At 45.5% G+C, this 17707-nt stretch overlaps 1 protein-coding gene and 1 non-coding gene across 12 annotated transcripts in view; both read left to right on the top strand.

Moving 5' to 3' along the window:
- Positions 1 to 465: 465 nt before the first annotated feature.
- MINK1 (misshapen like kinase 1) overlaps positions 466 to 17707 on the top strand; it is a 68309-nt gene continuing 51067 nt past the window's right edge. For 4 of the 11 annotated variants that reach the window (XM_066363309.1, XM_066363311.1, XM_066363317.1 and 1 more), the window contains exon 1: positions 466 to 760. In XM_066363309.1, coding sequence (XP_066219406.1) covers positions 704 to 760 — 57 coding nt within the window. In that variant the 5' untranslated portion in view covers positions 466 to 703. The remainder of the gene's footprint in view (positions 761 to 17707) is intronic. The other 7 variants (XM_066363314.1, XM_066363316.1, XM_066363319.1 and 4 more) reach the window with 2 other exon arrangements.
- On the top strand, positions 5033 to 5138 carry LOC136396510 (U6 spliceosomal RNA). The gene has a single exon (XR_010749795.1). It is a non-coding gene; the product is annotated as a U6 spliceosomal RNA (small nuclear RNA).

A 17707-nucleotide genomic window follows, 5' to 3' on the forward strand; every position in this document is an offset into this window, starting at 1 on the left:
TTCTCACTGAGAGGCCCCTCCCTTAGCGATCCCCTGTTCTCATGGCAATTAGGTGGGTAGACAGCCCATCCTATCTAGAGCCACTCAACCCTCGCGTGGGGAGTTACCATAACAACCTCCCTAGTAATAGAGGGTTGGGTTCCACCCCCTTCCCCTGCAAATAGAGGTGGGTGGCTTGATTGGCACACGAAAGAGGAGGGAAAGGTAAGAAAAGGCGTCAAAGAAGAGAGAAGAAGAAAATGGGGGAGAGAAAGCAAAAAATAGAAGGAAGGAAACGCGTGTGCGCACGCGCGGCAGCTGGTGGGCGCGCTCCGCGGCTGCCTCTGCCACCGCCCACTTCTTTCATGCCAGTCTCCCGCGGTCGCTCAGTCCTCACGCGCATCTTTCTCTATCTCTCCTGCGCTTGCGCGCAGGTGTCGGCGCCTAGGGGGAGGGGGATCCGGCGCACTCGCGTCACGTTCTCTCGTCCATCCTCCCGGCGCACCGCCACTTCGCGCCTGCGCAGGAGAGTCGGGAGGCTCGGGTTGCAGGCTCTCCGGCGATAGCTCCTGTCAGCCCGTGGGTCGGTCCTCCCGCCGGCCCAGTCCTTCCCGGGTGGTGTCCGTCCCCAGAATCCCCCGATGGGAGAGAAGTGGCGACGGCGGCAGCGGAATAACCGAGCAGGAGCGTGAGCGGCCCCGGGGCCCCATTCCCCGCGGAGGCCATGGGCGATCCAGCCCCCGCCCGCAGCCTGGACGACATCGACCTGTCCGCCCTGCGGGTGAGCGCGCCGCCCCCCAGCTTCGCCCTGGTTCCAGTCCCCGCCCTAGGGGAGCAGGGTGGCTGCACGCCTCACGTGGCTGCCCAGGGGCCCCCTCCGGCAGCCCGCCGGGTCCCCTTCGGCGACCCTCGCCCCTTTCCCGGGCACTTACCGCGGCTGGACCCTCGCCCTCTGCTCTTCTTCACTTGCTGCCGATTCTGGGAGCCAGTTCAGTCCCCACCCTGTGGTGCCCCGCCCCCACACTTCCCTGCCACCTCTACCTTTGCTGAGGTTCCGGGCCCCCTTCCTCCAAAGTGCTTGTTGGTCACCCTCTAGTTCTCTTAAATTTAAGCCTTATCACGTGCAGAATCTTTATTATGGTGCCCCTCACCGACCCCCCCACCCCGCACCTCCGCTTGAGCTTCTTTCAACACTCGCCTTTACTCGGGTCTTTTTCATCCCCCTCCTTTTTCTGGGCTTCTCGAATATTGACTTTGCGACTTTCTTGACAAGACTCATCACCCTCTCTTCTCTTCGGCCACCCCTGAATTCCATCTCTACCTGATCGGAATTTCAGTCTCCCATCTCCACTCTGCACCTCTTGCCGTGGCCCTCATCCCCCTGTTCAGCTCTCTCTAGCCCTTCTCTTGTGTTTCAAGTGCAGCAGTCCAGAACCAGGCATTTCCGGTCTCAGGGTCCCTGAATATTACATTACCAACTCCGCAGCAGTGTGGGGCTGGGAGAAAAGACAAGTGCACTGGGGGAGGAGGGGAAGCATTCATTTTCTTCGGAAACTAGCCTGGATTGCGAAGAGGATGTTTATGTATGTATGTATACAAAACACATGCTATATGTGAGTCAGTCAGGAGGTTTGGAAAACCTGCTGGAGGGAAGGGGAGTTATTGGAGATCTGTCAAGGCAGGGGGGTTAATTAGAAAAAGGATAAGAAGAAACTGCAGCAGGAATTTCTTCGAAATACCAATTTATTGTTTCTCTTGGGGCGCTTGCATGCCCTCATTTGGGTGCTTTCAGCAGCATTTATGTGCTTTTCTTCATCAAGGAGCGCTGATTTAAGGGGCAACTTAGTGATTTCAAGGTGAACACTCCAGACTGTGTAACCCAGGTGGGATTTTTGCCCTGTGTTCTTCAGGCTTTTAAACAGGCCAAGGTTTGGGGAGAGCAGGATTTCCGGTCTTTGGGTTAGCTTCTCTGGAGGCCCGTTTAAATTGTTTTCTGACTTTGGAGTTAGCCAGGGAACATGGCCAGTATCTGGAAAAGGCGGTCAGCCACACAGGTGCCCCGGATATGACTGGAAGGGAGAGGGGAATTGAAGAGAGCAGAGTCATGTCGTTAATTGGGTTTCTCTAGGTGACACAGTTTTTCTTGCCATTCAGGTCATAATTTGTTAGGTGCAATGTTGAGCTAAGAGACCTGACTTGCTGGAGATACAGTGATTATTGCTGAGGAGGAAGACTGAGCATTGAATTTCTGTGGTGTGTGTGTGTGTGTGTTGGTGGGGAGAGTATCTCAGGGCTTTAGGAGAGAGAGTCTTGAGGTCAGTTTAAACTTTGATTCTCAAGTTGGCTTATAAAATGTTAATTCAGGCTCCCCTTGATGTGCTCCTCTCTAGGATGAACCCCCCACCTTCCCTTCCCACCTTGGTTGTTGGTTAACTCTGGCTACAGTTTCTGTGGCTGTGGTGACTGAAATATAATGAAAAGGGGGTGAGTCCAAACCATGGCCTTTGATTTAAACTTTGTGGGACTCTGCTTTGGCTTCTATTTTCCTTTAGTCTCTTCTGTTAGTTTGGCCTGGATACTTAGCCTGGGATTTCCAGCAATTCTGTAAACACCCTTTGACCTTGAATGTGGTATTTCCCTTTTGGACTTTTTTACTTGAAGCAATGTTAGCTTCCTTCAGTTGCCTTCTGCCTTATTCTCCTCTCTCCATCCAGAGAGGCCGCTGACCCTCTCCCAAGCGCTTTGGTCTTGCCTGCCTCAGTCTTAGGAAAGCATTCCCCTCCCTGCACTACCATCTTAGTGCTCCAGGGCTTGAGGAAGAGCTGTGCTTTCTTTGAAATGGGGCTAGAGAAGGCCTGCTCTGCTTTGTTGCTGAACTTTTCTCGGTGCCTGTCCCCTCTGCTCCACCTCAGAGAGCTGCTGTGGCACTGTGGAGCAGCTAGCTCAGTCATCTCTTGTTCTATTCCTGTCTGTTTTCCAGTGAGAGATTGGTAAGGGGGAGAATGAACAGAAACAATGTTTCCCTTTGCATCATCTTGTGTTGGAGGCCTGGGAATGGGGATGGGAGAGGAACATATTCAGCTTTTATTAGCTGGTCTTGAAGAGCCCAAATTGTAGGTTCACCTCTTGTTTCAAGATAAGGCTTGATTTTCACCTGGTGATGAGAGTAATAGTCTGATGTTAGAGAAGATTGAATTGCACTAATCTCTTAGTTACATGTAGGGAGGCCAGATGGATCTGCCACTTTGTGACCACAGGCACACTTGACCTCTTTGAGACTCCGTTTTACCATCAGCATAGTAGCATGGGGTTGTATTCCTGAGTTCAAGTGTTGGCTTTCTCACTGTAACCTTGGCCTTGCTCCTCCTCCTCCTGTTACTTGCTACAGATTCTGCAGAGAGCCTTAACCTCTGTAAGGCTTTGTTTTCTCATTTGTACAAGTGAAGATTTTGTAGTACTGAACTCAGAGTTGCTGGGAGTTAATGAAATACTGTATGTTAAGTACTTAGTCCACTTCCTGGCACTTAGTGACCATATGCTAGCCCTTATTGTTATTTATTGTTATCAAATGGCAATCGGAGAAGCCTTCTAGATTGCCATTCCCTTCCTTCTTATTTATATAAAATTTTATATAGCATTCCCTTAGTCTGCTTTATTTTACTTCATAGTATTTATCACATATATGTTTATTTTCATCAACCCTGACTGAAATGTATGTTCAGTGAAAGGTAGTATTATGACTGTTTTGTTGATTTTTGTATCCCCAATACCTATAACCGTGTTTTGCACATAATGGGGGCTCACATGTTTGTTGAATAAATGCATGTTGTAATAAGTGAAAGCTCTGAGCACAATGCTTGCTTAGAGAAAGTATGCAATAAATATCACACTTGTTAGGCTTCCTTTTGCACCTCTTTTATATCCACACAGTTAAGAATATATCTCTTTTCTGAGTTATTTTTGGCATTAGACCTTGTGGTAAACAGAGTTTGGAAGCCTCCATCTGAGCAATGCCCTAGCAGTAAAGTTAGGATCATTCAAGAGAAAATTCAGGCTTTTATTTCAAATCTTCTTTGTGTCTAAGCTTGGTTATATTCCAGAAGAATCTTCTGACTTGGAACTCTTGGCTTTTCACAAAGGACAAATATCAGCGGAAGTGGACTGGACAAGGAGGGGGCAGACCCCAGGCTGGCCTCTTTTCTTTGCATTGCTGCTTTTGGTTGACCCAGTTCATAAATCAAACAGCTCCTCTTTACTGTCCAACCAGCGGTAACTTTTAGACTACAGTTTTCTTGAAACTGTTGAGCTATGGTCAGTGTTGCTGTATTGAAATAATATGGAACACAGTCAAGAGGGACTTGTTGCTAGCTAGAAGTGCTGACAGAGATGTTCTTTATCCAGTGGTTTTGTATTGTTGTGTCTGTTCTTTGGAGAGGTTCCTTCTCCTCCCTTGTCTCTTCATGGGCTGTGGAGCCAGCACCACTCGGAAGGCTGGCAGTTCTGGACATGCATTTCTAGGCTGCTGAGCTGCGTGGGACTGCCACTGTGTTATGATGTGCTAGCTGTCCTAATGTTGATTACAGATGCCTCAGGCAAGGGAATGGGAAAACTGACCTTCTACAGCAGAAGCAATGGCATTAAATAGTGACTTCTTTCTTAGAGAACTGCAGGTAGGGAGTGGGGCTGTTTGGGGAGCTCATGGCATTTGGAGTGAAGTGAAATGCTGCTTTGGCAAAATGATGGAAGGAAGATTGCAGTGAGTTTGCTGAAACTAGTTGTTCAGAAATTTCCCAAATGAGGAGAGAGACCACCCTCATTTATGCTGTGGGATAGGACAGATTGCCAGAGCCCTTAGTGATACATGGAGGGAACGGGTACATGGAGGTTTTGACAGTTAACAGTAAGAGGAATAGCAAGAGAGCCAGCTGGTCCACCCCCTCAAGCTCTTGCCTTGGCAGCTCAGTTAACACTATGCTGTATAGAATTCTGGGTTTGGACTTGGTTTCCTTCATTCTTGTCAGCTTTAAACTGTGTATCTAAGACAGGGTAACTAGTGCTTGCTTTGGCAGCACATATACTAAAGTTGGAATGATACAAAGAAGATTAGTGTGGCCCCTGTGCAAGATGACATGAAAATTCATAAAGCATTCCATAATTTTTAAAAAGAAAAAAAAAGACAGGGTAACTCACACAGCTTGGGTATGTAAAATGTCTTCACTGGTCATCTTGGGGACAAAGTGGCAGAAAGTGTAACCACTCTTTACAAGCTTGCACAAGCTTGCACACTAGTATAGGTCTGTAAATAAGGGATGTGATAACCTCTCAACCCAGAAACATAAAATAGTTCTGGGACTGGAGAGCATCTCTAGAAGCCATCTGAGAGTCTGACTAATCCTTCTGTTTCAGACTTGTGCTTGAGAAAGTTAATGATCCTGCATCAGTCAGTCACCAATCATTTTCAGTCTGCTGTATTGAGAATCAGCTTCTAGGTACTATGGGAAAGATGTAATATGGTGCTCAGTACTATACTAAAGCTATTTTTTTTAATTTTTATTCCTTTTTAGAGAGGGGAGAGAGGGAGAGAGAGAAAGAGAGAGAGGAAGGGGGGGGGGGAGCAGGAAGCATCAACTCCCATATGTGCCTTGACCAGGCAAACCTGGGGTTTCCAACTTGTAAGCTTAGCATTTCAGGTCAACACTTTATTCCACTGTGCCACCACAGGCCAGGCCAATATACTCAGCTATTTAATCAGAGCTCTGGGAGCATCCACTTACAAAATGCCTTTGCAAGCTCAGGCTCCCCTTTTCTGAACAGTTACTGCTTTGCTATCCTCAATATCTAAGAACATTTGAGGTTAGGAATTTCTTGTTAAATTTGATTGCCATGAATTATACTAATTTTCTGCTATCCTGTGATCAGTCATCTTGAAATCTGATATCCAGTCTTTTCCTTCCCCCAGCAACCATTTTATACCCTCCAACTCCCTCAGTCTTTTCTTTCCTAAGTTGAAGAAATAGAACAAAAAGTAATCAGGTTAATAAGTCAACTGTCACAGCATTTCTTGAATGCCCATAAAATATAGAAAGATAACAAAAACATTACTTGGTAGAAGATTTGGATCCTGTCCACAGCCCACATTCATTGTCTCCTCTCTCCTGTTCTTCCTGCCATTCTCCTCCCAACCAACCCGTGCTTGATTCTCCCATATACAGGAAGCTCCTCCAGAGAGTAATTGAAAAGGTACTTGAGGCTTTTTATAAGGGTAGGGAATGGTAGAGGAAGGAGAGAAGAAAGGGATGGAATTGTGGTGACTCAAGGAATCTCTGGAGATTTTTTTTTCTTCTTCTTTTCCAAGTGAGAAGAGGGGCAATAGACTCTCCTATGCACCCCGGCTGGGATCCACCCAGCAACCCCTGTCTGAGGCCAATGCTCTGCCCATCTGGGGCCATGCTTACAATCTAGCTGTTTTTATTTTTATTTATTTATTTATTTATTTATTTATTTATTTATTTTACAGGGACAGAGAGAGAGAATCAGAGAGAGGGATAGATAAGGACAGACAGACAGGAACAGAGAGAGATTAGAAGCATCAATCATCAGTTTTTCGTTGTGACACCTTAGTTATTCATTGATTGCTTTCTCATATGTGCCTTGACCGTGGGCCTTCAGCAGACCGAGTAACCCCTTGCTTGAGGCCAGCAACCTTGGGTACAAGCTGGTGAGCTTTTGCTGAAGCCAGATGAGCCCGTGCTCAAGCTGGCGACCTCGAGGTCTCAAACCTGGGTCTTCCACATCCCAGTCCAACACTCTATCCACTGTGTCACCACCTGGTCAGGCACAATCTAGCTGTTTTTAGCACCTGAGGCAGAGGCTCCACGGAGCCATCCTCAGTGCCCAGGGCCAATGCACTTGAACCAATCTAGCCATGGCTATGGGAGGGTAAGAGAGGGGAAAAAGTGGGAAGGGGATGTGTTCCTTGACTAGGAATTGAACCCAGGACATCCACACACCACGCTGATGTTCTACTGAGCCAACTGGCCAGGGCCTAAGCCCTAGAGATAGCCTGAGGATGTACTTGCTAACTGTAGGAAGGATGTCATGTCCTGTCTGAGGATAGATCTAGGCACAGAGGATAGATAATGTGATGAACAAAACAGCCATAGTTTTCCTACAGTAGCTACTGAGGAGAGACATTAATAAAATAATTGTATATAATACATATATGTATATATATGTATATGTGTGTGTGTGTGTGTGTGTGTGTGTGTGTGTGTGTGTGTGTGTGTGTATGCAAACTATGGTGAGGATGGTAGCAGAAAAGTTTAGCCCTGGTCAGGTGGTTCAGTGAAAAAAGCATCATCCCAGTGCACTGAGGTCACTAGTTCAATTCCTATTTGGGGTACATACCAGAAACAATCAATGAGTATATAACTTTCCTCTCTCTCTTTTTCTCCCTTCCTCTCTCTTAATCAATGGAAAATTTTTTTAGAAAGAAAACTTTAGTATGGCATGAGATCAAATAATAATAATTGTTTTAATTAATTAATATTAGTGAGTAGAGAGAAAGGAGGGGGGCAGGAAGCATCAACTCCCATATGTGCCTTGACCAGGCAAGCCCAGTGTTTCAAACCCTTGACGTCAGCATTCCGGGTCGATGCTTTATCCACTACACCACCACAGGTCAGGTCTGTTTTTACTTTTTTCTTTTTTTTTTTTGTGACAGAGACAGAGAGAGGGACAGATAGGGACAGACAGACAAGAAGGGAGAGAGATGGAGAAGCATCATTTCTTCGTTGTGACACTTTAGTTCATTGATTGCTTTTTCACGTGTGCCTTGACCAGGGAGCTCCAGCAGAGTGAGTGACCCCTTGCTCAAGCCAGCCACTGGGGCTTCAAGCCAGCGACCTTGGGCTTCAAGCCAGTAACCTTTGGGCTCAAGCCAGTGACCATGGGGTCATGTCTGTGATTGCACACTCAAGCCAGTGACCCTGCACTCAAGCTGGTGAACCCATGCTCAAGCCGGATGAGCCTATGCTCAAGCTGGTGACTTCAGGGTTTCAACCCTGGGTCCTCTGTTTCCCAGTCCAGTGCTCTATCCACTGTGCTACCACCTGGTCAAGCTGTTTTTACTTTTTTTTTTTTAAATTTAATCTTTTTTTTTTTTAATTTCTATTTTATTTTAGAGAGGAGAGAGAGAGAGAGAGACAGAGAGAGAGGAGATAGAGACAGGGGGGAGGAGCTGGAAGCATCAACTCCCATATGTGCCTTGACCAGGCAAGCCCAGGGTTTCGAACCGGCGACCTCAGCATTTCCAGGTCAACGCTTTAGCCACTGCGCCACCACAGGTCAGGCCTGTTTTTACTTTTTATATGACAAAAATATTTCGTTGGTTGATTGAGAGAGAAATTAATCACATATCAGAAAACCAAGCTTTGCCATAGAAAGAGTAGATAGAGGTGAATTAGCAAGTGGAGTTTGGTGATGACTAGACTTGGGAGACCCTGGAATGGGGCCATTCATAGGGTAAAGCATTCTCAGGCTTAGGGCCTGAGAATGGAGTGGACTTTCCAAAAGAATTTCTTCTGAGCCTTACTATGGTAGCAGAAAAGTTTGTTTGTTTCAAATGGTAAATATATATGTATATGGAAAGGGCATATGACTCTTATGACCCTCATTATTATTGTATGTAAGGAGAATCTCTTGAGTATGGGGTCTGTAGGTTCACATGTTGCTCTGCAGAGGGGGTGTGAATGTGTTGTTTAGAGAGGGCCTATGAGGTTGAAAGGTCTATCCTTAGATGTTTTATTTCTTTAATAAAAATTATACCGTACATACATGTATGGCAGTGGTCCCCAACCTCCGGGCCACAGACCGGGACCGGTCCGTGGGCCATTTGGTACTAGTCCGCAGAGAAAGAATAAATAACTTACATTATTTCCGTTTTATTTATATTTAAGTCTGAATGATGTTTTATTTTTTAAAAATGACCGGATTCCCTCTGGTACAACCGTCTAAGACTCACTTTTGACGCTTGTCTTGGTCACGTGATACATTTATTTGTCCCACCCTAAAGGCCGGTCTGTGAAAATATTTTCTGACATTAAGCCGGTCCGTGGCCCAAAAAAGGTTGAGGACCACTGATGTGTGGTATAACATGATTTTAAAAAATATTTATTGATTTGAGAGAAAGAGAGAGACAACAATCTTTTCCTCTGTGTGCCCTGACTAGGGATTGAACACACAACCTTAGTGTATCAGGCCAATGCTCTAACCAACTGAGCTATTTGACCAGGGCACAACATGAAGTTTTGATATAAATAGTGAAATGGTTACTACAGTCAAGCTAATTAGCATATTCATCTCTCATAATTACCTTTGTGTATCACTAGGTGAAGGTAGGTAAGTCTCACAGAAAGAAGTAAGTACAAGTAGGCCCAGTTGTTGTGGTGTGTGGGAAGTGGGATTCTTCCTAAAATTGGGTAGTTACATATATAAATAGGTGAGACTTTCAGTTTACAGTATGTACAAGTAAAAGGTGAGTGGGATGTGGATGGGGAATGTTACTGATTTTCATGATTGAAATGAAACAGAGTTGGGGAAGTCACAGTCTTAGGCTTCTTGGAGGAGTCAGACTCCAGGAGCAGCTTCAATATCAGAGAATGGCACTGTAGAAGACAGTGGCATGGGTTGTGAGAAAGATTTGGTGACACAGCCTGTGGGAGGAGCCTTGGTGGCTGGAGAGAGATGAATGGAGGTAATGGGCTCTGCCTAAGAAAAGTGTTGATGGTTAGTAAGGGAGGAGGCAAGAAGACCTTTGACAGAGGAGGTAGTTAGGACCTCAGACTCATCTGGAAAATGCATGTCTCCACAAAAGGAGAATCTTACAGGGCTAAAGGTGACAGGTGAAGTGGAGAGCTTCTATAATCACAACCGAGAACCCCCTCCACTCAGTCTGTGACCGAGTCATTGCATGTGGCAGGGATTGCACCCCTGCCCTGCCTTCAGCATGAGAAAGCCTCCTTAAAGAAAACCTGCCAGCCTGACCAGGTGGTAGTACAGTGGATAGAGCGTCGGACTGGGACGCGGAGGACCCAGGTTTGAGACCCTAAGGTCGCTGGCTTTAGCATGGGTTCATCCAGCTTGAGGGCGGGGTTGCTGGCTTGAGTGTGGGATCATAGACATGAGTCCATGGTTACTGGCTTAAGCGCAAAGGTCACTGGCTTGAAGCTCAAGGTTGGTCAATGGCTTGAGCCCGGGGTCACTCTCTCTGCTGTAGCCCCCAGTCAAGGCATATATGAGAAAGCAATCAGTGAACAAGCAATCAATGAACATGCTGCAATGAAGAATTGATGCTTCTCATCTTTCTTCCTTCCTGTCTATCCTTACTGTCCTTCTCTCTGACTCTCTCTCTGTCTCTGTCAAAAAAAAATTTTTTTTAAATGGTACCTTTCAAAAAAAAAAAGAAGGCCTGCCATTAGCTGAAGCTAAGAGTCCCATTCTGAAGAGGAATGGGAAAGTGCTCATACCCTCATCTACGAGGAACCATTTGAGGATGTGATCTGAAGGGCTTGCAGTGCTGAACTGAAACCACAGGTTTGGAGTTTTCTATAAACAACTGTCCTTGCAGGGACAAATGGAGGATCAGCAGGGACTGAATGAAGAAAATTCAACTTTCTTCAAGAGTTACCTCAACTTCTGCTTTTTCTACAAAGCCTCCCCTGACTGTGTCAGTCCTCACTGTTCATGTTCTTCTCCATCTTTTCACAGATCTTACAATTTAGCATTTAGTTATATATTGCCTCATACTGGATAATATTTTATGGTCTTGTTTTTCCTATTAATTCCTTGCATATAGGGACCAAGATCTGTATTTTCCATTGATTCCTCATAGTGTTTACAAAAATGCTAAGCACATATTAGGGATTTGGTAATTACATGCTTGGTAAGAGATACAGATCTAAGTATTCCTTTAGTTTGTCCTTTCCTACTAGATTAAATCCACAAGCACCGAAGTGTGCCTTGTATATGCTGGGCACTGTGCATCAGAAAATACAGGTACTTTGTGCTTCTCAGAGTGGCAGTACCTTCCAGGGGGTGCTCAGAAATGTTGGGGAGGGAGGTTTGATTGTCCCTATGTCTTGGAAGCACTAACAGTGTTTAGTATTTGGGGATCAGGGATGTTAACCACCCTGTAATTTCTGGACAGCACATTGAAAAATTGTTTTTTCACCCAAATTTCCAAGAGTGCCTTTGGTGAGCTTGTTATGGACAAGGGAAAGGTCCAGTGAAGGACTCAACAGGTTTCCATGATGTCGGAAAAGAGTTCCTAAGTCACCTTTTTCTTCTTTTTGGATGGGGGAGGAATATAGGCTTTCAAGTTACTTTTGTGTATGGCTTCTATCTCTTCTAACAGCTGTTATTTGTCTGCCAGCACACCTCAGGAGGTAAACTGGGCCTGCTCCAAACCAGACTCTAAGGAAGATGATTTTCATGTTCGCTTCACCACACCCACTCTTTCTTTCAAGGTGCATTTGTAAGCAAGTGGCTGAAGCATGTAGCACTTGGTCTTCTAAGTGGTTCAGGAAAGAGTCTTCAAGAAAATAATCGGCCTGACCAGGCAGTGGCGCAGTGGATAGTGTTGGGCTGGAATGTGGAGGACCCAGGTTCGAGACCCCGAGGTTGCCAGCTTGAGCGTGGGCTCATCTGGTTTGAACAAAAGCTCACCAGCTTGAACCCAAGGTCACTGGCTTGAGCAGGGGGTCACTCGTTCTGCTCTAGCCCCCCGGTCAAGGCACATATGAGAAATCAATCAATGAACTGCAACGAGGAGTTGATGTTTCTCATCTCTCTCCCCTCCTGTCTGTCTGTCCCTCTTTCTGACTCTCTCTGTCTCTGCCACAAAAAAAAGGAAAAAGAAAAAGAAAATAATCAAACAGAGACACCCCAAAGCCTAAGCAGCATGAGGCAGAGACAGCTGTGTGCACATGGTGTTTGAGAGGGCCAGTACACCTCTGTCTCTTCTCTGGTCTTTTTATACTATTATTGTCCCCTTGAAGACAGAGGTGTTATGAGTTAGTGTCGTTACTCAAATTTCAGAAGAGTAAACAGAAAAGAGAAGGCAACTTGCCTAGTCTATTCTTCGGAGTAAAACAGCTTTGGGAATGGGTGGCTGGGAGCAGAGCTGCTGATGGACAAGTTGACAAAGCTGTCCATTTACTTCTCGCTCTTTCCTAACCTAATATAGGAGACCAGAACTTGATGGGCTCTTGGTCTTTATCTATCTAAGGTTTGGAGAAGTTGGAGAAAGTCCCATTATCATTAACAGGGTCATTTTATACCATGAGTACTACGTTGTGATCTGTGGTGTTGGGACAGGCAGAACGTGGCTCAGAAGTTTGTCAGTTTCTTTCTCCCTTTAGACCTGTAGTAAGCCCTTCTTTTCTCTTTCTTCCATTCACACTTGATCTTAGCCAAAAAGCTGGAAGGAGATCTCTCTCTTTAGTTCAGAACAAAGATTACTCTGATACAAGTCATTTATATTTTAACAGAGAGTCAGAGAGAGGGATAGACAGGGACAGACAGACAGGAACAGAAAGATGAGAAGCATCAATCATTAGTTTTTCGTTGCGCGTGCGACACCTTAGTTGTTCATTGATTGCCTTCTCGTGTGTGCCTTGACCGTGGGCCTTCAGCAGACCGAGTAACCCCTTGCTCGAGCCAGCGGCCCTGGGTCCAAGCTGGTGAGCCTTGCCCAAACCAGATGAGCCCACGCTCAAGCTGGCGACCTCAGGGTCTCGAACCTGAGTCCTCCGCATCCCAATCCGATGCTCTATACACTGCACCACCGCCTGGTCAGGCCAAGTCATTTATATTTTAATGTGTATTCATTTCAGAAGGGTATTGGGGACTGGAATAAGAATAAAATGAATATGTACTTACTACGAAGGAAGTTCTCTCTTTTTTATAATCTCATTATCCTTCACAATAACTCTTTAGGTGGATAATATTGTTCTTATTTTCAAGATGAAGAAACCTGTGGAACTTAAAAATTAAGTAACTTGGCTAAGGTTGGACAGCCAGTAAGTGGCAGAGCCCAGACTCAGACTTAGATTCCAGTACCCAAGCTGGTTCACCCCTGTGCTGCTGGAGGCCTGCTCCCACGTGTCCCGGCATGTGTGTGAGTATGTGTTGAAGGGAGGGCAGTGTGGCCGACATTCTAGACTATGTGCTTTGAGCAATATTGTTTGCTGCTTGCTTTAATTGTAAGTATGTGACCTGTGGCAGACAGGCTTTGTGGGCTTAGGTATAGGACACCATCCATGATGTTTCTGTGGTGAAGTATTTTGAGACTTGGAATATGGCTTATTTAATGAATTGGAGACAGCCTATATGAGAAACAGTTATTGCCCTCCAGGAGCAACATGGTCTTGATCTGTGTCTTGGTAGAAGACAGGTTTTATTAACATACCTGAGACATTTTTTGAGGAAAAAGAGTAACAGACTTTTAGTCTGGGCCTTTGGGAGCTGCTGATGGGTTGGCATTGGTGGGCACACACTGGGAATACAAAGCCCCATGGGGCCTATGTCCAGAACTGTGAGACTTCTGGATGTTGGGCTGCCTAGCAGAGCACTTTGATGACAAGAGAGGAAAGCCATGTGAAATAGTTCAGAAGCTGGGCATGTTGTGCATGATGTGAAGGGTAGAGAGTGTTGTATTGAATAGGACCCTTGAAACCATGTCAACATAATAAATTTAAATTAGAAATTAGCCTAACCAGGTGGTGGCACAGTGGATAGAGTGTTGGACTGGGACATGGAGAACCTAGGTTCTAAACCCCGAAGTTGCCGGCTTGAGCACCGGGTCACTAGCTTGAGCACAGGCTCACCGGCATGACGTGGGATCATGGACATGACCTCATTGTCTCTGGCTTGAGCCCAGAGGTTGCTGGCTTGAACAAGGGGGTCACTCGGTCTGCTGTAGCCTCCCCCCTCCCCCGTCAAGGCACATATGAGAAAGCAGTCAGTGAACAACTAAGGTGCCACAACAAAGAATTGATGCTTCTCATCTCTATCCCTTCCTGTCTGTCTGTTCCCTGTCCATTCCTCTCTCTGACTCTTTCTGTCTCTGTCAAAAAAATAAATAAAAATTAAAATAAAATAAAAAGAATTCAGAAGTTTTACTCTGGGAGAAAGAGTTGAGTGATTCAGAAGAAGGCCTTTGCTTCAGAAGGAAGAGAGGAATGTTGTATCACCCTCCTTTAAAAAATTTTTTTTTTGTGGTTAAATATATACAACGTAATATTTACTGTTTTACCATTTTTATGTGTATAGTTCAGTGGCATTAAGAACATTCATATTGTTATGCAACCATTGCCACCATCAATCTCCATAACTTTTTCACCTTCCCAAACTGAATTTCTGTACGCATTAAACATGAACTCTCCTTTCTCCCCTCTCCTAGCCCTCATCAACCCACCATTCTACGTCTCCTCCCCCTTTTTGTGTGTTCAGAGTTGAGCAGAGGGCCTGACATAGCAAGTGATTAGTATTTGTTGAGTCAGATGAGGTGGCCTGTCTCAGAAGTCCATGTGTCATCAGCCAACCCACAATACTCCCTCCCCTCCCTCCTGGTTCCATTGCAAGCTGATAGGCCCCTGAGAGGGATTTTTTAAATGAAATGGCTGCATGGAATCACAGCAGGATTAGGCAGTGAAAAGAGAAGTTAAAGGTTTCTCTTCCTTATTCAGCTCCTTTGCCTTCTTCCAGCTATGACTTGCTTTCTGGTTCTGCTCTTGTGCTGTCTTCATCATCTTGCTTGTTCTCTGCTCTTAACTTCTCATCCTGGGGGTCTGGTGGGTAGATATTAGAGGAAGTTGGAAGGAATGTCATTTAGGAGACGATAAAAAATGTAATAGCATTTCTCTATTTGTGCGTGAGGGTTCTGTTTGTTATGGGACATTTCCCTAGTAGTAGAAGAAAACCACCCTTAGATGAGTACCTTGGAGCTGGTGGAATGTCTCTGTCCTTCCTTGGTTCCACCTTTCCCAAGAGGTGGCTGGAAGCTTTATGCAACACAGTTTTATTCATATATTGTTAGGAACTGTTCTAGGTTATGAAGCTCCTGTGTGGGTGACATCAGGTAAAGGGAGAGTAGGTTTTTCATATCTGGTAGCATGAGTTTGGATGCTTCTCTCTTGTGAGATGATGGGCCATGGGATAGACCTATATTCTTATGGAAGGGAGGAAGGTGGCTAACTGCTCAGGATGTTTTGGGGGAACCATGAGTAACCTTTTCGGCCCCTTTGATGTTCCCTTCTGGGCCTTCAAACCTGCACAGTTTGGGTCAGGCTCTATATCCATCTGTAGTGTCAGTACCCATGGACAGACCTAAAGCGTGACCTAGAATTGAGTTAGATTTCTTAGACCAATTCAGTGCTAGGCCTCCTCGCTTTCCTTTGCCCGTACCATTTACACTTTTTCATTGACCCTCATGGAGAAAGAGGAAAAGGTAAGGAGACACAGGCTTGGTTCTCAAGTCGCCCAGGAAGAGAGGACGGCAGGAGAGCCCCATGTTATAGAGGGACCTGTCTTACAGATTGAAATTCAGGCCACAGAGACCTTAAGCTAGTAGGTTGAGGATGACAGCTTAGGGCCCACTGTTCAGGGCTGTTTCCTTAGATCTCCTTTACTTATGTTGAATCCCAAAGACTGAGGGAGAGTTTAAGTACTCAGTTTTTTCCCTTTTCTATGACAACAGAAGAAGGCTACACATATTTAGCATTCTCTTCTCCAGGGCCTGCCCAATACTGGATGGCCCTTCACACCACAGTCTCTCTCTCTGCAATGTAAAGCCTACTTTTCTCTTAGATTGAGCTGAAAAATCTTTTGAGTGAGTGCCTACTATGTGGGGCATTATGTTGTGACATTTAAGTCACAACACTGACTTAAACGTCTGAAAGCAGATACGTGATTTGCAGTGTAGTATATGTAAGGAATTGTGTGCTTATGGGGTGGTGATTGTATGGGTGAATTGGAGTTTATTGTTTTCCTTGGACTGAGCCTGTTTTATCAAACCTGGTACTCAAAGTTGGAATGAAGAAATTTTCCACTCACTCACTCCTAGAAACACTATGTTCCCTAGGTGTTATCCTACAGTGTGGCACTATGCAGCATTGTCACTAAAAAAAGTAAATTTAAGTGCCTGTGTTTAAAGCAGAGCATCCATGGGCTATCTTACATTTTTAAGGTGCCAGCAGTAGGCCAGTCTCAGAGTTAGTTAGGTCTGACTTCCGATACTGTTGTGCTTAATTACTCTGTTGTATTGCTCAGTCCCCACTAGAAACAAAGGGCTCCTATGTATTTGGTCAGTCTGGGGTCCAAGGTGCATTCTGTGCAGGTAAGGTGCAGAGGCGGATTTAACAGCAGGCGCACCAGGCACGCACCCTGGGCCCCGACTTCTGAAGAGCCCCACAAAACCCCAACTTTACACTTTTTTCTAATGACACCAAGTTTGGTTTCATATGTGCAATTTAAACATTAATAGTACATAATATTTTTTATTTATTTAAAAACATGGTTAATGTGTATTTTTATTTTCCCTGTCTCTCTTTTTTTTAAGAGGCTCAATATTTTCTTCTGCGCCCAGGGCCTCAACCAACCTTAATGCGCCTCTGGTGAGGTGTGTTTCACAAGTCAGTGATGAATGTCCAGATACTTCCCAGATCCCTTGCCCTGGCCTCCTAACTTCCTCAGATAGGGTAAAATGGTCAGTCTCCAGAGAGCTTCCAGGTGGAAGCTTACTGACTGGAGGGGCTATTGGAGCTTAGGCAATATGATACATGGAGTGAGCATGGTATTAGGAGCTGGAAGAGCGGATTCTAGTTTCAGTCCCATCTCTAGTTCACAGGATGAATGTCATTTCTCTAGGTCTTGGTTTCCTCACTTGCAAAAGGAGGGGATGAGGACAATGGCTCTTAATCACAAACTCATTCAGAATCGCCTGGATAGCTTTTTACCTACATATACCCAGTCCCTGCCCCCAGGTGATTCAGTCAAGGTGGGGCCCTGGTGTGTGTGTTGTCCCAGGTGATCTGACGCAGGTTTCCTCCCAGATCTACCGGACCAGATGATCCCTAAAATTTTTCTAGACCTAGGAGTCTCTACTTCTGCCTTCTTTTCTTCCTCGTTTCCTAAAAATCTTTGAGTCGTACTATGTGGGGCACTCTGTTCACAACACTGACAAACTTCTGAATAGCAATGTGATTGGCAGTGTGCAGTATATGTAAGGAAAGGTGTGCTTACGGGGTGGTGATTATGTGTGTGAAGCTGGGCAAAGGAAGAGCTGAGCAATACTGGGGGAGGAGGTTGCTGGGGTTGGGTAACTGAGGGTGATGTCTCTGAGCTGGTCTGGGAAACTACAGCACCTACTGTGTAAAGATCTCAGGGTGGGGGTAAAGTTGGGGTTTGGGGCTGGGATCTGGGAAGGATAGAAGTGAAAGGGAAGGTTCAGAAAAAGGTCTAAAGGACTGTTTGGAGTATGAACTTAAGAATATGTGCACTGTAGTGCCTGATCAGTGGTGGCACAGTGGATACAGCATTGACCTGGGCCACTTGACCGTGGGGTCATCATATAATCCCATGATCTCTGGCTTAAGCAAGAGGTCACTGGCTCGACTTGACACCTTCCCCCATCAAGGCACATATGAGAAGCAATCAATGAACAACTGAA

The sequence above is a fragment of the Saccopteryx leptura genome, chromosome 2 (genome assembly GCF_036850995.1).
Source record: "Saccopteryx leptura isolate mSacLep1 chromosome 2, mSacLep1_pri_phased_curated, whole genome shotgun sequence".
In the NCBI taxonomy this organism is placed as follows: Eukaryota; Metazoa; Chordata; class Mammalia; order Chiroptera; family Emballonuridae; genus Saccopteryx; species Saccopteryx leptura.